We start from the raw sequence: 24,024 nt of genomic DNA on the forward strand, positions 1-24,024 counted from the left end.
TTATATACCACATATCAGTGAAATCCTATGGTTCTCGACTTTTTCTGTCTGACTTATTTCGCTCAGCATAATAATCTCAAGATCCATCCATATTGTCACAAATGGTCCTATTTCATCTTTTCTTATGGCAGAATAGTATTCCATTGTGTATATGTACCACAACTTTTTTATCTAGTCATCTATCGAAGGACACTTATATGGTGATGGAAAGAGAACTGACTCTGGGTGGTGAACACACAATGTGATATACAGATGATGTATTACAGAATTGTACACCTGAAATCTATGTAACTTTACTAACAATTGTCACCCCAATAAACTTTAAAAAAAAAGAAAAGAACAAAAAGGAAATCAAGTAGCTCAATCCCTTCTATTTACAGAAAGGAGGAGTGATCTGCTTAATATCACAGCAATTCAATGGCAGAACCAGCTTAGGATCCAGGCACCTCAAGTTCTACCCAGTACTCTTTCCACTACATAATCGTGTTCCCACTAACTTTACTTTTGGGAAAGAACGAGATCGCTGCTACTAGCAGTGATTTTTATCCATTAACAAGCAACATTATCTATCCATCCGATATTCAGAATGTCTACTTATGTGCTGTTTGTACCAGGGCTAGGTAATTTATGTTCTTCTGGTAATGATGAAAAGGATAAACTGATGAGTGCAACAAGACATCAGTATGAAGTACGTCTTGGAATGAAAATAGATTGGTTAAAGACTAGCTCAGGGTTTGCTTTCATAATAAGGTTGTGAGGATTTTTACTTTTCTGTATCAAACTGTTTTCATATGTATTATTTCATTTTAGTCTTCAACAGGCCTGGAAGGTAGGTAGACCAGGGCTATTAGCTGAAGTTTACAGGTGAAGAAAACGAGACTGAAAACAGTTCAGTGATTTGCCTAAGGTGAACTATCTAGTTAGTGACAAGGCCAAGGTTCACATGTGTGTCTCCTGCTTCTAAATCTCTTTCCTAGTCTACACACATAATTCTAGTAGATCATGAGTGATACCTATATATCCTGTGAACTGAACTTTACAGATTTTAATATGCTGAGACTGAAACTTGCTGAGTTCTACCAAGTAACAGTCATGGAGATAGGAGTCTTATCCCGAAAAGGAAAAACCAAAACAAAGAAACAAACAAACAAAGCTAAGTTGCAAGATGCGAAAGAGCAAATGAATGTTATGTCATAGGTTGACACATAATTAAGAACCAACAAACTGAGATACCATTTGCTCAAACGTTCTGCTTTCTAGTAGGGGTGAATGCAAAATAAAAGTGAACATGATCAAAATGATTTTTGCAGGTCTAAAAGTCTAAAAGATTGAAGGTGGTTTCCAATTTGAATCATCTCTAAGGACTTTAAAAAGATGGGTGATAGACCCCCAAACTGAAGTTTTATTAAAGAAAAGTCAGATCAGCATATCATGCAGACAGTCCAGAAGGCTGAGAAGAAAGGATTAGGGAAGGGAGGGAGAGAATCCTGTGAGAGATGTTGCAAGTGACTTGGTGGGGCACAGGGCCGGCGGAAGTGTGTTGAGAGGTAGTGACAGGTGAGGAAATGGAAGCAGAGTGGAAACGTCTGCAGAAAACTGACTGTGGAAGGAAGGGTACCACAGTATGTTCCTTGGCAATGAGGAAGAAGCTTCAGAAGAAGAGGGCAAGAGGCTGGACAGGTGAGAGAGAGTGGGAGTATCCTTTTGAGTCAAAACTGAGTTGTCACAACTTTTTTTTGCTAGTGTGAGGCCCATTGAAAACTCACTACCTGCCTGTGGCTCCAGAGAGGACATCTCAGAGAAGGATAGTAACTTGCTCAGGTCAAGACTGAGAAATCAACATAAGATTTAGTAACAAATTCACTTTTGGTGACTATTACTCTGTGTGTGTGTGTGTGTGTGTGTGTGTGTGTGTGTGTGTGTACGCGCGCGCGTGTGTGCACGCTTTGGTCTATTCCAAAAGCCCAGCTCAGAAACTACAGCCTCAAGCATGAACAGATGAGCAGAGATGTTCTGGGCCCTGCCTAAAAGCTGATTCTTCCAAAAGGCACAACATTGTTAATTGGCCAGCTTTTCAATGGATGCTCTTTCCTGTAGGTTTGTTTAGGAGTGAAAACAATACTGCTAGTCATAAAGTTTGCTGATTCCTGGCTTGGTCATCTCAGTGGGGCAAGTGCAAGGCCGTGCCAGGAACTCCAGATGACTGGAACATACACAAGTTCTGTGCTACCCATAGACGCCAGCTCTGAGCCAGGGTGCGGCTAAGGCTGGGCAGGGGGCATCCTCAAAGTGCTTCTTTATTTAAACTATGCTCCGGGGCAATGTTTCATAATGACCCCACACACCTAGAGCATACGCACAGAGCAGCCTACACACACAGCTCCACTGTGTTCGCTGGCCTGCTTGCTTTACTTTCCATCCCTCCAGGCAAGGTCCGCAAATTAGCAGCCTTGTAACCCTCCCAGGACCCGGTTCTCCGGACCTTCGGAAGAAAAAGGCAGTCAGAGAAACATGAATGCGCTAATCGGGAAACCAGCGTTTCAGCCCACTCGGCCACGCGGGCCATCCACTCTAACGACTTTCACCTCTCTTCGCCTCGGCTGGCTGGAGGGGCGGGGAACCCGGCAGTAAAGAGGAGGACCAAAGTGGGGGCCTGCTTGAATGAAACAATGTAACAATTGATGTGAGGCCTCGCCTCGCTCCCACTCCCCAGCGATCCTATAGGCGAGGTCCCAGTGACTGCCCCTCCTCATTGCTCCGTTTTCTTGTCCATTACGCGCTATCCCTCCGCCTCTCCTTCTTTCTTTTCTTTTCTTTTTTTTTCCGTTCTCCTTCCCCCCCCCTCTTTCCCCCTTTCTCCAGCTCCGTGTCATTTCCTCCTTGCGCTCGCTCGCGGCCCGAGCGTCTCCAGCCCGGAGAGTAGGCGGAGCAGGGCGGTGCGGGGTGGCGTAGCGCTGGAGGGCGATGGTGGCGGAGCTGCTGGGGGCGGAGGCAACGTAGCCCCCGCGGAAAAGGAGCCCCGCGGCGCCTGAGCCGAGCGGAGGATGGAGAACCGGCCTGGGTCCTTCCAGTACGTCCCTGTGCAGTTGCAAGGGGGGGCGCCCTGGGGCTTCACCCTTAAGGGGGGTCTGGAACACTGCGAACCGCTCACGGTGTCGAAGGTAAGAACTGGCTGGCGGCTCTGTCCCAGCGGTGCCCAACTTTGAATGGGCAAACGGGTGTGCAGGCTGCCGTGGGACGGGGCCCTCAGACCAACTTTGAAACTTGGCCCGGGCTGGGGGTGAAAGCCCCCCTGTGGCGCATTAGCAGCACGGAGGGGTCTTGCCACCAGCCCAGTCAGAGACACCCCTTAAGGGTGGCGGGAGCACGGATGAGAGCAAGGCTGGCCCCGGGCTAGAGTCCTGCGCGCAGACACACTCGGGAGGCTCTGGGGGCAACTTTTGCTCCCCCACGTCGGGGCGGCTGCTCCCCTCTGTTTGACTGGAGGAAGTGGTGGCTGGTGGGGGTTTCTTCTTAGAAGTTCCCGCGCCCCTCCCGGACAGTGAGGGGTGAAGGAACAGGCAAGGCGGCTTGGCAGCTTTCTCAGCAGCGTTGGCCTTCCGTCGACCGGCGGGCCGTCCCGCCGGGGCAGGTTGCAGGGCGAGGGTCTGGTGTGGGAACGGAGATGAGGCATTGGTGGCTTTCGTCAGCCTCACTTCCCACGGCCGGACGCGCGCACATCCATTCAGCTGGCGGGGCGTTGCTGCTGCCGCTTCGGCTCGGCCTTTCCCTCCCTCCCGAGTCCTGTCCCAGCGCCGGCGAGATTTCCTGCACGTTGAGAAGTGTGGAGGAAACTTTGTGCCATGGAGCGCAGCTGTGCTGGAGCTGCCGCCGCCGCCGCCGCCGCCGCCGCCGCCGCCACCACCGCCACCGCCGCCGCCGCCGCCGCCGCCGCCAGGGTTTGTTTGTTTTAGGAGGCTGTGATCTGCTGGAAGCCAAGTTGCAGCTGAGGACCTGGGAGAGGAGCTCTCCTAAGTGCTCCAGTATCCCCAAGGCGAGCCATCCCTGGTAGGGGTGAGGATGGGGGGCACTGGGGTTGTTACTGGGAAGAGAGATTTGTAGGACGACACACCTTGAGGAGCCAGATTGCCAAGTAAATGAACCTCAAGTACTTTATCCCATTTTTTTGTTTTTGTTTTTCTTAAATGCTCACATCTGAAAAGCTCTTCCAACCCGCTCAAGTTGCAGTTGGGGTTGTAGATGTGGGTTCGGGCTGGAGATAGAAAGATGTGGCTTTTCAGTAGGGAACAAATGTCACTTTTTCTTTGGCTTTTTAACGTTGGTGACGTCTCAGCGGGGGTTAGTGAATGCCGGTTCCTACCCCCCCACACCAGGAACCTGTGCTGCTTTTCACCTTGCATTGGAGCTGCTGGTTAACTTGTAGTGTAGGGGTCCTTCAGACCTTGGGGCCTACACTCTTAGCAACCCTGGGATGTTGCCATGGGATGTACCCATCAGCTTGAGCTGTCTGAGGTATGCTGAGGCAAAATTTTGAGGAGCTGTCAGGGAAACCTGGGATCTTTATCCTCCCCAAACACCAGTCACCAGCCCAGATCTTCATCAAGCACCCTCTTCTCCCATATTAGTCATGTATTTCTAACCAGCCTGAGATGCCTTTGTCACCCACTGTCATACCCTCTCTTAAGGTACTCCACCAGTATTCTCTGGAGGGAGTAATAAGCTTTTCTTTCTTTCTTTCTTTCTTTCTTTCTTTCTGTCTTTCTTTCTTTCTTTCTTTCTTTCTTTCTTTCTTTCTTTCTTTCTTTCCTTCCTTCCTTCCTTCCTTCCTTCCTTCCTTCCTTCCTTCCTTCCTTCCTTCCTTCCTTTTTTTTTTTTTAAAAAAAAAACAACACAAAACACTCTCAACCCTTTTGGAGAGGGTAATTCTGGCCTTCAGGAATTTCTTCTAATCAGACTCCTCCTCTCTCCTCTTTTTTCCACCAAGGTCACAACTGGCTATGCAGCCCTCCATGGTCTGGCAGTTCCTCCCTTTTCTTTTTCTGCTTATACCACCCACAGAATTTCCACAGTCTGCCTAAACAACCTGCCTTGGAGTGGTCATTTTTCACCTCTGCCCAAGGCTGACCAATCCTGAGAGGCACCACAGAGAGTGTTTGCTACTGTGGTGCTAGATTGTTTTGTGAGCCAGCACTAGCATGGCAGGGGGTGTTACTAAGTATGGGGCAGCCAGCAATTTGTGGTCTGGCTGGGGGATTATTTGAGGGTAGATGAGGGTTTCCTTGGCCAAGCTGCTGAGGAAGTGACTCGTGTGTTGAGAGGCAGGGTGCCTTTTAATGATTCCCTTTCCATTGAATGTAAAGTTGACCTCTATTATATGAACGCTCATTATTATACACATTTGGAGATGCAGGGGGTAAAATCATTTCTCCCATCCCTCCTAAATAGCCTGGCTCCTTACAGTAAAAACCAGCTTTATATAACCTGGTTAGCCCCAACATTATATAAAGGGGCCATAGTATTTTTTTTAAGTGCAGTGGTTGCCTGTATTTTTTCTTTGCCAAGACACTCTGTGGCACATTTCATTAATCCCTCTTTTCATTTTTCTACCTTAGTTTTGTTTTCCCTTATGCTTCAGGACAATACAGCTTTCTTCTTGAAAATAGCCTCAGTCTGTACACACTGGTGCGGATGGGGTAGAAAGGTGTAGAAAGAGAATGGCATTGGCAGGTGAACACTTGGATTCAAATCCTTGCTCTGCCACTCAGTAGCTCTGGGATCCTTTATAAATCACTTGCTCGCCCTGGACTTAGGTGTCCACATGTCTACAATGAGGTTTAAGTGGGTGGTCTTTAAATAAGATTATGATGGTCTAGTAGTCAATCCTTTATGCTAGCTTTGACCCTTTTCTCCTCAGAAGGGTTGCGGACTGAGGAAGAAGATGATGCTTTGTTCCATTTGTGTACAGGGTTACTGTTTATAATGTTTTTCACATCCCTTATTTCATTAGCGTCTTACAGCCACCCTCTGAGGCAGTCAGGGAAGGTTATGGAGAAACTGATAGAAAAACTGGCTGTGACTCACTGAGTGACTTGCCTAAGTCTGTCATACAGTGAGTCAGTGGTAGGCTCCAAGTCTATCATATTTTCTACTACTTGGAGAGTTTCTTGATACTTCTGGTAGTACTGCAGTTTGGAAAGGCACATGGGTCAATAATGTTCAGGGATGTATCTAGTCTTGGCAGCTTCCCACCCCAGTGATCCTTTCCATGCCAGCCTATGGTTCCACAGTAGGTGAGGACTGGGTTGTAGACACTCCCTGATAGAGTCTAAACTCAGGGAGTAGGAGAGGACTATTTTGGTGACTCCAAATCACTTGTGATGATCTCAGGTCAGGCAGAGACGGAGGTAAGGTTCAAGAACCATGGTGGGAAATGTAGAACCTCTTTGAGTGTTATGGGAAGATGAACAAACAGGATTTGGAGATGGCCTGTGTAAAAGGTGGAGGCATCTTGGGAGTGGACAAATTTGAGAAAAAGTGATTAGTGGGAAAAGAGTGCATGGAGTGTGAAAGTCTATCTTATATTTGTCATGGGAGAAGCTTTGGACCAGGAAATGATCATGTTGGGGAAGTCACTGATTTCTACCAGCTCCTGTGATTTCCCTGAATGTGGGGAATTTAGCTGCCCAAGTTATGGAGACTGGTACAGTCTTCTCCTGACAATCAGATGACAAAGAAAGAGGAAATGTTAAAAAAAAAAAAAAACAAAACAACTACTGTTTATTATCCCAAATGTTACGGGATAGTTTATAATTTCCCTATATATCGTGGTGTTCCCAAAGAAACAGTAAACTTTATTTATTTACACAATATGTGTGTCTATGCACAGATAGAGAGAGAGAGAGAGAGAGAGAGAGAGAGAGAGAGAGAGATGCTGAACTGTAGAGTCAGGTTCCTATACTCATTTTGTTCTTGGAAATGTGCACTGAGGTTGGCTGAGGGTGGAGACAAGAAAGGGTGGAGACCAGTGTGGGGGATGCAGGAAAAGGAGAAGGAGGAAAATTGGGTGGGAGGATAAGACAGGGCAGAAGACAGGCTTACCCCCTACGTATTTTCCCTTTCCCTGGTCTGTTTTTGGTGGCAGTCTCCATCTGGCATAGTGAAGGAAGTAGGAGCTATAGTTACTGCCCTGTGACAAAGTAGGGGGGTGGGAGTGTAGCAAGGAGGAGAAAGAAGGTTCACGTCCTCTACTTAATGCGCACTGATGTCACTATATTATGTCACCTTCTCTAGACCCAAGTCTCTATTGGCAAAGTGAGGTTAGGCATACCTGCCCAGTCTTTGTCATCAAAGATGATATGAGAATGAGTTGGGCAAACTCGAATATTGTTTGCTGTCCTTAGCCTAGGAAAATGGCAGGGCATATTCTTTAAGTTGTTTTTAGGCCTCCCCCACCCTCAGTGACCTTGTTTCTAGAAGAAGCACACAAAGAGGCAGTTGAAATTTCAAGAGGACATGGGAAAAGTCAGATTGACGCTCTCTTGTGGCTGGCAGTAAATTTGGCTGTAAGTTTGGGACAGAGGTTGTGTTATATGAGAAACGATAGTTCCTGTGAAACATTTCGGTTGTGTTACAGGCTGGACTCACCCCTAGACCAGGCTTGGCATTCACAAAGGAAACTTCATGGGATGTGCTTCTTGGGAACTTAGTCCAACCTGGTTTCTTACGTGAATCCTCTCATCATCTCTGCCTCTAGAATCAGCAAAGATGTCTACTGCCTCAGTTCCCCAACTGCTATTCTCTGCCAGAAAGTGGAAGGCCTTTGGGAACATGAGATAGGAATTGAGGGAGGTAGAGCAAGAAAGGCAGGTGGTATGTCTGGTAACCCTTGGCTGAGCTTCGGGTACACACTACTTTTGGGCCTACTGGGCTATCATAATACACCTGGTACCCTACTAAGATGCACACGTGTGCACCCTGAAGTGAAAAAGGCCAAGGCTTTTAGAGAGTTTTCCTCACCAAAACCTCAGACAAAGAAAATAATTCAATTCCAGCTGGATGACACTTGAGTGTTGTCCCTTAGAAAGAAATTAAAACAATTTATCACTTTGCTTTTCCCAATCCCTTTCCAGGAATTTTTCTTAAACGGAAAAGAAAAGAGAGACACAGACCTGAGATTGGTGTTTATGGAGTGATAATCTGGAGGGAACATCACAGTTTTTGTAGTTAGGCTTCTTCAGAACCAGGGGGGGAAAGAGATGCTGGCTCATCTGAGAAAAGTTAATGAAGAACAGCAGAGATTAAGTGAAGGGCTGTTCTCACTAGCCCCCTACACACACACACACACACACACACACACACACACACACACTCACACCCTACCCCCCACACCCCACCCCAAAGGGCAGATTCAACTCAGGGCTGCTAATCTAATGCTGTTCCTGGAGGAGACCTAGAATCACAGATTCTGAGTGAGGAGGGCCTTTTGGAAGTCGCGTGGTCTTAGTCTTAACCAGTCCATGAGCCTGCTGTGCAGTAGCTCTGAGCTTATTTTCCTGTGGTCATGGGGGAGCTCACTTCATTATTAGCCAGTCCATTTCACTGTTGGAAAATTTTGACCGTGGGCAGCTTTTTCTTAAGTTCAGCGGCAATCATTGTCCCTCTACCCTGCCTACCATCCATGGGTCCTAGATCTACCTTCTGGGACCACACAGAGCAAGGGTGCTTTCTCTGTCTTAGCACAGCCTTTGGCAGGTCTGAAGACAAAGAGTTTGTCCCCTTGTTTCACTTTTCTGGGCTGCAGAGCCCTAGCTCTTTCAGCTATTGCATGTGGGATCTGAGATCCATCCTCCTCTCCTGTTTCCTCCTCTCATTCTGGATGCATGCCAGCTTGTCCATGTTCCTCTTGAATTATGGAGCCCACAGCTGAATACAGTAACTGAGGAGAGTCTGACCAAAGTTGAGTAGGACCATTCTTAAAAAAAAAAAAAAATACAGCTGAAAGACCACTTTGGCTTTTTCTGGAGTCCATGCCATATGAAGATCCTGCATCACACTAAGCCTTTTAGTGGAGTTATCTGTGCTGCTGCTAAGCCTTACCTGCACAAGTCCCCTGCACAGGCATCTGGGATAGCTACATAATAAATTTGGGAGGGACACATTTCATCTCTTACTATTGATTTAGAATTGCCCCTAGCTCAGGCCAACCTTGGGAAAAGTGTTCTGAGGAAGATGAAAGAGAGGACATAAGCCCTGACTTCAAGGAGCATATATGTTTATACAAAGAATTACAGAGAAGGAATTTGTATAATAGAAGAAGGAAGTGGCATTTGATGAATAGTTTCAAAGTCAAAACTCTAGAACATCAGATTTATTTTATTTTTTCCCAACTGCTAGCTTGGAATTTGTAGGAGTAAACTCTCTAAACTTAATTTTCCTCTTCTGGGAAAAATAGGTATCTCCAATATTGAAGATACTGACTATATGTGACATACAAACAGCCTCGAACTTAGAGCTCCATGTAGAAATTTTGACACAGAAGCCCCTGTCCCCAACCCCTGTCAGATATTTACCTCCCTGCACATCGCCACTGGCACTGACTGCAAATACTACTGCTGTTGCTGTAATCCCTGGGTTCTGAGGTCCTTTGTTCTGTACCTGGAATATGCACAAAGAGTTACTCCTGCTGGAGGTCTTGCACCCACAGCCTCATCCCCCCATATCCTCATTTCCACCAGTTTGTCATCTAAGCTCAGCAAATAAATACCTTTTCTTGCTACTAATGCCCTGACCAGGGAGTGTATTGGAGTGGAACTTATTCCTCATTATTACTGAAGGATGAGAGACATGGAGAAGACAGTGTCTAGGACGCATATCCCACGGATACAATGTTATTGATAGTAACTGGGTTCAGAACAGTTTTGGAAAGGCCTATTTAATACATAGTGGGTGACTGATGAAATTACAGAATCTAACTACCATTTATAATATTCTATCTACAGAAAACTGTATTCAAAGTTCCTAGCTACTTATTTACAAAAGGTATTCTTGGAGAACAATCCATTCATAAGTTAGGGACAATAAGTGCTCTAGATACCTCTGTTACACAGATCTGGATGGGTTTGGGGTCTCTAGTACTGTTAGTGCCCAAGATGCTCATATCCTTGAGTATGTGTGTGCATAGTAGACAAGTATGCACGGTTAAATTTCTCTCTGAAACTGAACTCCAAGTTTATCTGAGTTATCTTGTTATAAGCAAGTGACCCTTTTATATTGCTTTTGTTGGTACCTAGGTCACTTTCAGCTTCTGTGGAGGCAATATTTTGTCTCCTGGTTCTCCCCTGAAATACCCCCTTCAGACAGACTTCAATGAAGTCATTAATGAATAAGTTGAGATATTTTTCCTGGCTAAAGTTTGTGTTCCAAGGACTGGGATGGGGTAGAGGTTTGTCTCCTTACACCGCTTTGCCCTATCCGGTGTAAATAGGCCAAGTGGAGAGATTGTCTTAGACATTAGTTTTGCAAGGGATGATCCGTTCTTCCTCACATCACACTGGCATGTTTACTTGGCACAAAGCCATCCTGGCTGGGCACTGAAGTTGCAAGGATCAACATGACTTGGTTTCTCAAAGTAATTAATCCCTCTATCCCCTTTGACTTCACCTTCACTCCCTCTCCTCTGACAATATGAGTCTGTGACTATGCCATGTCACAGAGTGAGCACAACCTAGTAGCAACAGACACATTTTCCATGCATCCAGGCTGCCCTTCTTTCATGTCCTGTCTTTGATTCCCAGCCCCCACCCATCAGCACCAGTTGCTTGAGGCCTGTATTTTGGACTGTCTGATTCAAGTGCCATGGCCTCTTTGTTCATTCATTGACTGGTCTGCCCTCTGTCCAAAACCCAACTTTTTCCTCTTCTTTGGTCACAGTGGGCCCTTCTAGTCTGGTGTACTAGCTTAGTCCCTCTTTGCTTAGCCATGCTTCCGGTGCGGGGTGAGAGAAGCTCACAGAGTTAAAGTTGATGAAGTTTGAAAACACTCAGCAAATTGATAGCTGAATTAGGGGGAAATTTTCTCACGCTGTGAGAAATTTTCTCTATCCTGTTTCAGCAGAGGACAGGACCTTTGCCATATTCCTGATACTCTCTTATCAATTTGCTGAGTAATCTTGCCATGTTATTTCACCTCTCTATACCCTCCTGTTTCTTCTCAGACTCTCCGTGGGGCAAGCTTTTGCTTTATTGAAGAGGCGCTAAGGGCTCAAGGATCCTTTCTTGGTCTAGGCTGTGGAAGTGTGAACGTTGATTGACAGCAGGCTGTTCTTACAGTGCGTTGCTTTTCTCCACACTACTGCTTCCTATCTTTCCAGAAGTGGCTGTTTCCTGGTATGTTCTCAGAGATGGCATGCGGCATGGTCTGTTAACTTTCACTCAAGTCTTTTAATGTTACATCTGTGAGGAATGTGGGAGGTGGGACTAATTTGACAGGATCAAGGGTTAAACCCAGTGATGGACAGACCCTTTGTGGTGTCTTTGGCCCCCACTCTAATGCCACTCAGCAGATTCCTAGCTGTATGGTCGTCTCTCTTCCTGAGCCTCTGGCAGGGAACTTTAGAATGGTTCCCCTATACTGCCTTTCATGGTCCATCAGAAATTGATTTTTCTTTGGTGGAGGGGGTTGGGGGTGAGATGAGGTAGGGCTAGGAGTAAATCTGGTTCAACTAGTTATTCTGGAAATGGGCTAGAGTTTCATGGCTGCAGCCCCATCTTTGCTTATGAGAAGATGACATGTTCAAGCTTTGTTTTTGTTGGGCTTCTTTGCTGTTTTCCATTTCTTTGTGTTTGATGTAAGCAAAAGCTCCTGTAAAAAACTTCTGCAGGTAGGCAGCTTTTGATGACATCTCATCTGACTGAGATGGCGAGTGATGACATCTTGGAGTCTCAGGGGCGAGTAAGTATCAGGTCTTGACTCTCATGTTCTTTGGAGGAATTGACTGAGAGTTTGGAGCTCTGTGTAAATTTATATTTGCAATGAGGGAGTATCAAGACAGGCTGACAAGGGGACCAGGCAAAGACCTAGGGACTCCACTTGTGTAAATGTGCTTCACTGGGTGGAGGCCATGTAGTTTGGTTGGATCTCAGCAACCTCTTGAACCCAAGGTTCAAGATATGGCCTAGATATGGTGGGATAGAAGAGGTAGTGGACCTGCTATGTGGCAAATACTGCTGTTTCTAGGTGTTTTTACATATATTCTCATTTAATTTTTTTCAGTAACTCTTTGAGGTAGATATCAGTGTCCCCATTGTGCAGATGAGGGGACTGAGGTTCAAAAAAACTTAGTAATAGACTCCAAGTCACACAGGAAGTGAAAGAGGTGGCATTCAAATTTACTTCTCTCTGACTCCAAGTCCCAGGTTCTTTCTATAATATCATGTTTTCATAGGTGAAAGGAAGAAAGTGAGAAAGAGCGGGATAAGAATACGAGGGGGAATGAGATAGAGAAATGAGAGAAAAAAAAATATATATATAGAGAGAGATTGATTAGAGAATCAATCTCTAATTTAGTGTAAAAACCGGTAATATTACCAACATGCCCCTTAGAGTTCAGGGTGGAAGGAAGGGTTTTGAGGTGTTTTATTTTAAATCTCAAATCAGTGTAAGGGGTATGAGTTTGGATTCAGGAGACCTGAAGTTCTGACTTCGCTTTGCCGATCATTATTTATTTATCACTGGGCAGGTCATTTCTCTCTGTGTGTCTCAATTTCCTCATTTGCAAAATGAAAATAATAAAACTTACACTTTTTTTCTGGTAGGGAGGGTGATTGATTTTATCTTTCATATACTCAATGTGTGTGTGATTTAAGAAAGAAAGAAAAGCCTTCCACAGGTGTCCCTTATTAAATAGCTGTTCTCTTAAGAGAATTTTGAACTTAAAAAATGAAGTTTCTGAAGTTACCAAGTTATTGAGAGTTTGTGTCAAATGGGAGGATACCTTTAATCTGATGCCTGCTGCTGCCACAAGTTGGAAGACCAGAGAGGATTTCTGGCTAATGTCTGAACAGCCAGCAATTTGAAAAGGCCATACTAAACCTTGTTTGTCTCCTACCTAAGAACCCTCAGTTAAGCCTCCAACCAATCAATCAACACGCCAGTCAACACATTTGTCAAGTACTTTGTAAAGTGCCTAACTTGAAACTAGAGACTTCAAGAGATAATCACCATAGAAGACCTCTTTCCCGGAGATGACAGTTTTGTTGAAGAGAGGCACTACTGCAAGTCCAGGAAACCATGGGGTAGGATCTAGGAGCAACATTTTTCAGTGAGAAGAGATTTCATTATAGTTGTGGTTGGGGAGCTTTGCGGAAAAAGGAAGAAGAATTGGAGCTAGGCCTTGAGGGATATACTATAGGATATAAGAAGGTTGGGGAGGAAGAAAAGCATTCATTCCAGTTAATGCATGTGCTGTATGTCCTCAAGACACAGATAGGAGACTGAGGCCTGTTGGTTCACCCCACAGTGAACTAACAGCATGAGCTCCACAAGGGCAGGGGATGTGTTGTTTTTTCATTTACTCACTTATTCATTCACTAACTTATTGAGTACCCGTTCTAGGAGCTGAGCTATTCTTCCTATGGCCTATGAAATCATCACAGAGCTCCATAAATTTCACTTGTATTTGTTTTCTAACAAATGCATCCATAGTGCATATCCTGGACCAGGCACTGGTTTTCTATTTTAACATATATTAACTCATTTATTAACCTCATTTTACAGATGAGGAAATTGAGGCATAGAGAGGTTAGGTAATTTGCCCAATGTCGTACTGCTTGTGTGGCTGGATAAATGAATCAATAGATCTCTGCTTGATTGTTGCAGAGTGATTTATAAAGGTGAATGGCTTTGAGCCAGTTATTCTGAAGAACCTAGAAAACTGGGCTATAGAATGGCTTCAACTTGGGAGTAGATAGACATTTTGTTGTTTGGGAGGATTAGAGTTAATGTGTTAAAAATAAAGCCTCTAGCACAGTACTAGCCACATAGGTGCTTCCACGAGGAAAGAGTTGAACTGAACAATAGCAGGGCACATTTTGAGGGAATCAGTCATATTGGCAGTGTGCTAACTGTTGTACATTAGCAAGTTAGATCTGAAGAAGTGAAGAACAGGTAGGACTAAGAGGAGAATCCAGTATTTCTAATCTGGAGGTTTCTAAGTGGTGATGGGGGGTGAGGGGACTAACCAGTTGCAGTTCAGCTTGGGATCTTCTGAGACTGAGGTGTCTGTAGGACAATCAAGTTAAGTCCCATAAGCAGTTCAAAAAACAAGAGGATTTGTTTGCTTAAGGCCACTGATCAGTTAAAACAACAAATCAGTATTTCAGGAACATAATGGTTAATATAGACAATTTACTAATCTGCTGATTGTTGTGCAAATTAGATAATTGCCAGACAATCTCATGCCCCAGCAGACATTGGAACAGGCTTGCATTGTTATTTAATTGGCCTTTCTGGTCATAGCTTGGTCTTGCTATCTCCTCCAAACTTCAGGATGTCTGGTGACCTCAGGTGTTACTGGTTGAAGTTCTTTCTGTCTAAATTAGTACTTTTAAGTGATGGGGAAGTTAAAAAAAATCAAACAAAAAAAAGTAGAAGAAACTGCCAAAAGGACAGACTTTAGACATGAAGCTTGAAATGTTAAAATGTTCTAGGCTGTGAAAAAAAAACCTCAGTTGACTTGCCAAGATGTTTAAGGATTGTTTTCTCTATATGAAAAACACAATGTGGAGGTTTGGAAAGCAAACCTCAAACCACTGGAGTTTCAAGTCGGTGCTGCATTTTTGTTGTTAGCACTTTCATATTCTCTGCATAGTGTCATGTTATTAATCTGTGAATATTATTGTTAATATTTCTACCATAGTATTGGTTCTTAAATGTGACCTTCGAAAAAGCACTGTTAAACTTGCAAGTATTTAATTGCCTTCAGTGGTGTCTTCACCAAACTTTCATTCTGATTTTTATATTAAAAATGAGGAGGAAATAGGGATTTATTTTACAAATTCATTTGCTGCAAGTTTTGGTGGAAAACATTGCTTTATTATTAAGAGACTTGCAAATTTGGAGTGATTATCTGACCCAAACCCTAGCCCTTGATGCCCTGAATACTTACAGGTAATTCTCAGGAAAGTTTGCTTTGTGTGCAGAAGGGCCTGCCGATCTCTCTCCTGCCCCCATCTTCTTAGATCTGCTTTCTAGATCCGTTACTTCTTTTGTGCAGCATCACCTGCTTTTCTGCATGGTGAAAAACTGAAATGCAGAATGTTGTGAAGATACTGGTGCTATGGAATTTGGTCTGTTCACTCCCTCCCTACCTCTTTGTAGACAAAACTTACTTCTTGTTAAAAGGCTAATGGGCACATGGGTTCCTTTACCTAACTCTCCTTTCTGACAAGGTGAAATATCTTGTAATTTACGTTAGAAATTGATTTGCTGGGGGTATGTTTGTGAAAAAGACTACCTGAGTGCTCTGGCTTTTACAAGAGTCAGCTTGCTAACTTCTCTCTGTTGCGTGAGCCCTGCCTGGTGGGAGGATTATACTCTCTCCCCTCTGGATGTAAAGGGTTAAATAAGTAATTTTCATGTTTTCCTGTGCCGTTGGCTGGAGAAATGTGCAGTGTTCTGAAACCTGCTCAGGCCCTGCACATACTGTATCTGCTTAAGGAAGGTTTTGGCTCTTAGCCCTTCTCAGCTGCATTAGGGTTCAGGTTACATCCCTCTCCCCTTCCAGCCACTAATAAAAGCCAAAAGAATTAAGGATCAGGGAGAGTTAATTCCCACTGCTAAGACCTAGGTGGGGCCCTTCCAGCTCTCATCCCAGCTTCTAGGTTGGAGCCCTAATATAAGGCTGAGCTCTAGTCTAAGCCTGTAAGTGACAGTGATCTGGAACAGGCCCCAGAAAAGCACTTGACAATCAGGTTTTGCCCAACGCTGGCAGTTCAGCAGTTTCTCTCTCCCTCTCTCTTTCCCTCCCTCTCTCCCTCTCTTTATCCCTCCCTCCCTCTCTCTCTCCCTCCCCCTCTCCCCCACTCTCCCTCCCTCCCCCTCTCTTCTCCCCCTCTCCCTCCTTCCCCCTGCTCCTCTCTATTGGGATCTTGGAAGAGACCAGTGACCCCAGGGGCCAAGCCAACTGATATTATTACAGAAATGGAAATGATGTATCATAGTGCCTCTCTCCTAAACTGGAAGATTTGGATAAAACTTCTACTTGTTTTTAAAGTCTCTGACCAACTTCAGTACAACATTAGGAGTCTCATTCAGAATAAGAAATGTCATTGATATCTCACCCATCTTAAAAGAGATGCAAAGTAATGAGGTCTGAGATAGTGAGCTAAGACAGAGGGCAGCTTTGAAGGAGGATCTTGCAAGAGCTGGGACAGGCAGGAAGAAGCCTCTTTCTGGAACAACTACACCACTAAAGTTGCCTCCTGAATGGTTTCTCTCCCTTTGATCATCCCCTCATCCCCTCCGCCCCATTTAAAATTATTGAATGGCTCTCTGCTACCTGTAGTATAGAACCCAAACTACTTCAGTCTGGTGTGTGGACCATTCTCCATCTGGCTCTAGTCTTACTTTCTAGAACTCCTTCCAGGACCTGGATTTTTCATGCAGAATGGTTTCCTTTCTGTCCCCAAACACACCTGGACAATTCTGGCCTCCAAATCTCATCCTGATGTTCTTTAAGTGGCTCGGTTTCACACTGCATTCTTGGGAGGCTTTCTCCTCTCTTCTTTGTCCTACCCAGTTGGGCCTAACCTTCAAGGTCTAGCTCTAAGCCTCAAGGGCATCATCTCAGTCTGCTTCTGGTGGAACTAATCTCCTTTTTTTGTAATGCTAGAGTTCTGATTTTCCAGTAGAAATTTTGGGGTTCTTTGGCTGCCTTGTGTCTAGCTTGCTGGACCAAAATCTTCTAGAGGACAATGGCTATCTTTACCATCCTCAGCACAGAGCACAGAATAGATTCTCTGTAATGATTGGCTGGAAGAGTCAAGCAAAAATTTTGTACTCAATAATTGATCATTTTCGCTTTTCCACTCCTAATCCAAAATTAGAAAGAGGATATGACTTGAAGAGCTGGATATACTAGCCAAGTTTTCCTGTCTTTCTGTGGCACCTAGTAAGTGGGGTCAGCCTTGAATGACACACATGTGAGCTAGGGACAGAAAACATACAGAAGGAAATAGTGGTGTGGGCAGAAGATGAGAGGGATCCCAGATTCAACCCTAGATGAGAGGGGAGATGGCAGAAAGGAAGATGGGGGTGGTTACCTGCTTGTCCCAGAGCTGCCTGGAGTTTGGTTTGCAACAGTTGGGTTTCTTGCTGCTGTAGCTCTTGTGTGTGGACTATGTTTCTGAGGCTTGTATGTGGGAGAGGCCTGCTGCTTTATGATTACAGCATTCCCCTTGCTGTTGGGAAGGGTTGCTGTGAGACTCTTAAAACAGCAGCCACCCGTCTTGTTGCTATGTGTTCAGGGAGGGTATAGTGTGAGTCTTCTGCCTGACTCAAGTATTTTCACTGCTTCTGCTGAAAGAAGGTAGCTTTATATGAACATACTGTGTGTGTGTGTGTGTGTGTGTGTGTGTGTGTGTGTGTGTTTTCACTTTTGCTGAAGCAAGCCCTAACGTGTTCTGTCAGACTGGCCTTGGATGTGACTCACCGTCTGGTATTTATACCCAGTGCCTTAAGTGTCCTCATTATTTGACCACGACATTCCTTTTCTCACTATTTTACTCAAAGCTGAGAATGCTGAGAAGGGCCAGAAAGAACCATCTCTGTCCTCCTTCCTAATCTAATTGGTGGCTAATTGTCTCTGTGGAAGTCAGTTAGGTTATATCAGGGCACTAAAAGAAACAAATTGAAACTCACAGTGGCAGTACTGTGACAGTTTAAAAGACACACTGTGGGGGCTTCTCTTAGTTTGTTCCTGTCCAGACTACTGCTGGAGAGGTTGTCTTACTGGAGCAAACTTTAGGAACACGTCTTAAAAGCGACCCCAGGAAGTCTTTGTCCTTATTAGGATCACATAGTAAGTTTGAAAGGAGTACAGGCAATTTGAGTAAGTCTTAGAGGAGATAATTTAGCCTTTTCAGGTACTGGTGGGAGAAACAGAGAATATTACCTTTCTCCTTACTTCTCTTCCCATTAAGGGCCTTCTGAAGTTGAAAATTTTGTCTTGGAAGCATGCTCCTAGAGTGTGGGAATGGTAAACCCCATCAGGGCCACTGTTGTTATCAAAGGGACAGAGCCTCAGAGAGGAAGGACATGCCTGCTAGCATGGTCATTTGGAGGCCAGGCAGTCAGTAAATCATTTGAGAATGAATTAGAAGTTCAAAGGGCAGGAGGGAATTCTTTGGCTGACCTCATAGGTGCTTGAAAAATCAAAGGGATAGCTAATGTGCTTTTATTTTTGAGGGCTATTTCGAAGGGGCAAGGGAATGGAAGTGCACAGTAGGAAATTGACATTGCTGCTTTCGTGTGCTTGGGAGCCTTTAATTCTGGACTGGGGATGATTTAAGTTACCATTAATTAAATGCCAGTTATGTTCTGGGAACTTTATAAGTGTAATCTCTAATCTCATCACTACTGTAAATTAAGTGATAGTATCCCTATTTTACAGATGGAAAAAACGAGGCTCAGGGAGGCCAAACAACATTCTCAAAGTAAGAAAGCCAGTAAGTGGTAGAGCTGTGATTTGCACCCAGGTCTGCCTGACCTCAAATCTTATGTTTGTCCCACTATACTTTGGAATTTTGTTTAAAAGACAAAATTGTGTGTCTCATGATCTCTTTCTAATACCAGTATTAACTATTCCTGTGACCACATTCAGTGTAGCATGGTGTTGGAGAAAAGTGGGTCACATAGACCAGTTCATTCCCCAGCTTTCCTGGGAAGTTGTTAAATACACAGATTAGACTCTCAGGATTAAATAATATAATGTATGAGAGGTACTTAGTAATGTCTCTATTCTAAGATGCAGAAATTGAGGCTAAGAAGGTTAAAGTAACTTTCCAAGATTAATTGGACCAGTAAGTGGCAGAGCCAGTATTCAAAATTCAGTTTATTGGATTTCAGAGTGCTGGTTAGTCCCAGTGCCCCTGTTGCCTTTCAAACTGGGATGGGGGCGGGGAAGCAATAAACAAAAAGCCCAACTTGACTCTCTTGGCCCCTAGAAACCTACCCATCTCAAATGCCCTGTTTGCCACCAAATTTTAAGTGTGGAGTGGTGTCCCTCCTGCCCTCCTTCCCTCTCTCTCTTTCTTCTCCTTTTCTTAATACTATTTGTTTAAATTGTTATTTTTGAGATAGGTGATAAAAATTCATGGAACAAAATTGAAATTGTATAAATGGGCAAGTGTTTCTTTTCCACTAATTACTCTACCCAGAGGCAACCACTGTTACCAATTCCTTATGTACCCTTCCAAAGATATTGTATACATTAATACAGGTGTGCAGTGTATGCTTGGTATATATTGTGTGCTCAGTGCCTCTATTTCCTACAGCCTATGTATATTCTTTGATCCTCTCCAATCTAGTTTCTACTGAAGTTTTCCTGAGGGCCAAATTTACTGGCCTTTTCACTGTCATTATTCTCCTTGTCTTCTCTACCCAATTATTTTATATATTATTTGTTGAATAGGTAACATATTCACCTGGGTCAAAAGCCAGTTAGTAAGAAAGGTAGATGAAGAATAGTGTCCCACTCATACTTGTCCCATATCTGGCCAGGTTCACTACCCTTGCTGTGCTTAGATATATTTTTTTAACTGTATCTTTCCAGACTATCTCTATACATACACAAGCAAATGTAAATATAAATTCCTTATCTTGCCTTTTGCACCTACTAAAACAATCTTCTGCACCTTGCTTTTTTCACTTACATATACTGGAGATCTTTATCGGCATATATAGGGCTGCCTCATTTTTTTCACAGCCGTGTTATATTTAATTATTTAACCAGTCCTTAGTATTGCTAGTCATTGGCATTGTTTCCAGTATACCATTCTGTTCTCAAAGTCCTGCTGCCAGCATAGACCGAACTAAGTTGTTTCTCCATCTTCTCTCACTGTTTCTTCATTCATTCTCCTTTGTGAATCAACTGCCTCTACCATCCCCATCCCGTGGATGTCCCTCAAGGTTCAGAGCTCAGTCCCGTTTGTGTCTTTGCCTCTCTTCAGTCTCTCTCTCTTCTTTCCCTAAAGAAAAAGCAATGATGAGATCTTATGACTCCCAAATCTCTTGCCTTAACCTTTTTATCAGAGCTCTAGGCTCTTAAATTGTCTGATGGACAGTGTCTACTTGAATAATTTTTTTCTTTTTTTAAAATCTCAAATCCCAATATGTATAAAATGGAACTTGTTATCTTCTCCTTGCCAAACAGGCTCTGTCCTTGGCCTCCTGCCTCCCACTCAGCTGGCAGTGAAATATTGGAGTGACTGCTTATTCATCCCCTATATAACCACATGCTCAGTCTTTCTTCCTTCAAAATAGCCCTCTATTCCCTTATTTTCAATTCCTGCTACTCTCCACCCTCTTCCAAGCCCTTATTATTTTATTTCTGGATTTCTGGATTCCTGACTGGCTTCCCTGCCTCTAGGTTCATCCCTTTCAAATTTACCCTGTAAGTCACTTCCCCAATCTGAGAATTTTAGTTTCCCTATCTGTACAATGAGGAAGCTGGACTGATGGGTTGATTTCTGCAGTCCTTTCCAGCTCTAACATTCTAGACCAGCAATGTTCCTAAACAGTATATTTCTACCTCCCACCATGCCACTTCCTGTACTGCCCCCTTCACTGAAATAGTTATTGCTCCATGTTCCTACCAGTGCTTTGCATAAATCTTTCCTGCATATTGTTCCTAGTTTCTTTATCCTAACTAAATCAACTTACAGTTTAAAATAATCTTAGAGGCCATTCAAGTTGGCCAACAATGACCCGCTGCCTGACTACCATTTATCACACCCTTGAATTTGATTGACCAGGCTGTTCTGGAACCTTTCCATTGATTATAACAACTCTCTCACAAGCCAGCCCTTTCCATTGTCAGGTAGCTAGAGTTGTTATAAATCTCCTACCACAGACTGACACCAATTTGTCTGCCTTTGTGATACTCTGTTATTCAAAACTACCTTTACTTTGATTTAAGTACCAACCCTTCAAGTCTGACATCCCACGTTCTCCATAATAATGTCTCCTAACTTCTCTTTCAGCCTTAAATCTTGGATACTTCCTTTGCACTTCATCCAAATTTTAAAAATGGCTAACATTTATTGAGCACTTGATGGATGTCAGACATTGTCTTTATTCTTCCCCATTTTATAGAGGAGGAAAATGAGGCATATGGAAAACCAAATGATTTACCCAAAGTCTCACAGCTAGTAAATGGTAGAGCTAGGATTTTAATCCAGCAAGGTTGTCTTGAGAGCCTGTGTCCCTAATTCCTGCCATATACTGTCAGTCCCAAATGCGACAACTCACAATTTCCTAAACATGCTCAGTGCTTAGTTCATCATCTTCTCTTAACACCTTTCTAGTCCTATCTACCTGACTAAATACTGCCTATTCTTTGAGGCCAATCACAAATTATATTTCCTTCTGGCGCCATTCTATCCTGTCTTCCATCACTCCATTCTTCTATTCTACCTCCTACAAAATCCTTACAGCTTTTGCCACCTCTCTTCTAGAGCTCACCATGTTCTTTCTAATGAGCTGTGTGAACTTGTTTTATACCCTTATGGAGATTATTTCTTTTTATATTTTAAGTTTGTATGAATCTTTTCTTTCTGAATCTGGTTTTTTTTTTTTTTTTTTTTTCCTCTTAGGCTCTAAATTTCGTTTCTGTCATTGCTCTGTGGTTCTCAGGTATATGTTTCTCTATATATATGGTTATAGACTGGTAACTGAATGAGGAACAATGTAAAAATGAGGGAGAAATTTTATTAGAGCCTTTGTCCCTAATCTGACTGCCTTAATGTTTATTAATTCTCATTTCCCCTCTCCTTTGCCCTTAACATTTATTGCTATGCCATCTACAAACTGATATAAATTTTTCTTTTTGACATTGATGGATAGATAGATACATCACCACTTCATATAGAGATTGTGAATTTGTGTATGTGTGTGTGTGGTGGGGGGAGTAGGTGGTGATGGTGGTGGTGGTGGTGATTGGATGGTTGGAGGTAGGTGGTCCTTGGGGAATAGAAAGATTCTTTGTTTTCCAGGCTAAGAAAAAATCCTTTATTTTTCCCCAGCTTTATTGAGGTATAATTGACAAGTAAAATTGTATATATTTAAAGTGTATAATGTGATGATTTGCTATATGTATACTTATTGGTGAGAACCTTTAAGAGCTACTCTCTTAGCAAATTTCAAGTATACAATATAGTATTATTAACTATAGTCACCATTCTGTACATTAGATCCTCAGAACTTATTCATCTTATAACTGAAAGTTGGAACCCTTTCACCAATATCTTCCATTTCCCCTACCCCCTAGCCTCTGTCAACCACCATTCCACTCTCTGTTTCTATGAGTTTGCCTTTTTTTTTTTAGATACCACATATAAGTGATCCCATACAATATTTGTCTTTCTCTTCCTGGCTTGTTTCACTTAGCGTAATGTTCTCCAGGTTCATCCATGTTGTTACCAATGGCAGGATTTCCTTCTTTTTATGGCTGAATAATATTCCATTGTGATATAAAAGATATATATATATCTTTTCCATTCACTATGCATCAATGGACACTTAGGTTGTTTCCTATATTGGCTGTTGTGACTAATCCTGCAATGAACATGGGAGAGCAAATATCTCCATGAGACACTGATTTTGGTTCTTTCAGTTATATTCCCAGAAGAGGGATTATTGGATCGTATTGGTACCATAGTTAAATTTTTACATTTTGAGGAACTTCCATACTATTTTCCATAATGGCTCTACCAATTTACATTCCTACCAGTAGTGTACTATCATGCCCTTTTCTCCAGATCCTTGCCAACATTTGTTATCTCTTGTCTTTTTGATAATAGCCATCCTAACAGGTGTGAGGTGATATCTCATAGTGGTTTTCATTTGCATTTCCCTGATAATTAGATTTTGAGCACCTTTTCATGTACCTGTTGGTCATTTGTATATACAGGTCCTTTGCCCATTTTTATTGTGTTATTTGTTTTTTTTTTTTTTTTTGCTATTGAGTTGTAGGAGTTCCTTATATATTTTGAATATTAAGCCCTTATCAGATACATGGTTTGCAAATAATTTTTCCTATTCTGTAGGTTGCTTTTACACTCTTTTGATTGTTTCGTTTGTTGTGCAGAAGCTTTTTCATTTGGTGTAGTCTCACTTGTTTAGTTTTATTTTTGTTTCCTGTGCTTCTGCTGTCATATCCAAGGAATCATTGCCAAAACCAATGTCATGAAGATTTCCCAGTATGTTTTCTTCTAAGAGTTTTATGGTCTCAGGTTTCACATTTAAATCTTTCTTTTTTATTAGTTTCAGGTGTACAAAGCAACATAGTGATTAGACATTTACATACCTCACAAAGTAATGACCCCAACAAGTCTACTACCCATCTGACACCATACATAGCTATTCCAACACCATTGACTGTATTCCCTATGCTGTACTTTATATCCTGACTACATTTTTTAAATTATAGTTGGCATTTAATATTATTTTATGTTTGTTTCAGGTGTACAGCATAGTGGTTAGGCATTTATATAATTTATGAGGTGATTTCCCTGATAAGTCCAGCACCCATCTGACACTATACATGGTTTTTGCAATATTATTGACTATATTATATTCCCCATACTGCATTTCACATCCCTGTGACTATTTTGTAACCACCAATTTGTACTTCCTAATCCCTTCACCTTTCTCACCCAGCCCTCTAACACCCCTCCCATCTAGCAACCATCAGTTTGTTCTCTGTATCTATGAGTCTATTTCTGTTTTGCTTGTTCGTTTATTCTGTTC

At 43.1% G+C, this 24,024-nt stretch overlaps 1 protein-coding gene and 1 long non-coding RNA gene across 3 annotated transcripts in view; one reads left to right on the forward strand and one right to left on the reverse strand.

The window, feature by feature from the left end:
* Nucleotides 1-3,025: 3,025 nt before the first annotated feature.
* Nucleotides 3,026-24,024, forward strand: part of SHROOM4 (shroom family member 4) — a 257,150-nt gene continuing 236,151 nt past the window's right edge. For both annotated transcript variants that reach the window (XM_033117392.1, XM_033117402.1), the window contains exon 1: nt 3,026-3,161. In XM_033117392.1, the coding sequence (XP_032973283.1) occupies nt 3,045-3,161 (117 nt within the window). In that variant the 5' untranslated portion in view covers nt 3,026-3,044. The remainder of the gene's footprint in view (nt 3,162-24,024) is intronic.
* Nucleotides 9,522-17,431, reverse strand: LOC117028601 (uncharacterized). The gene is made up of 3 exons (XR_004424148.1): nt 17,319-17,431; nt 15,164-15,300; nt 9,522-9,654 (listed from the first exon to the last, which is right to left on the reverse strand). It is a non-coding gene; the product is annotated as an uncharacterized LOC117028601 (long non-coding RNA).

Source organism: Rhinolophus ferrumequinum, chromosome X, assembly GCF_004115265.2.
Source record: "Rhinolophus ferrumequinum isolate MPI-CBG mRhiFer1 chromosome X, mRhiFer1_v1.p, whole genome shotgun sequence".
In the NCBI taxonomy this organism is placed as follows: Eukaryota; Metazoa; Chordata; class Mammalia; order Chiroptera; family Rhinolophidae; genus Rhinolophus; species Rhinolophus ferrumequinum.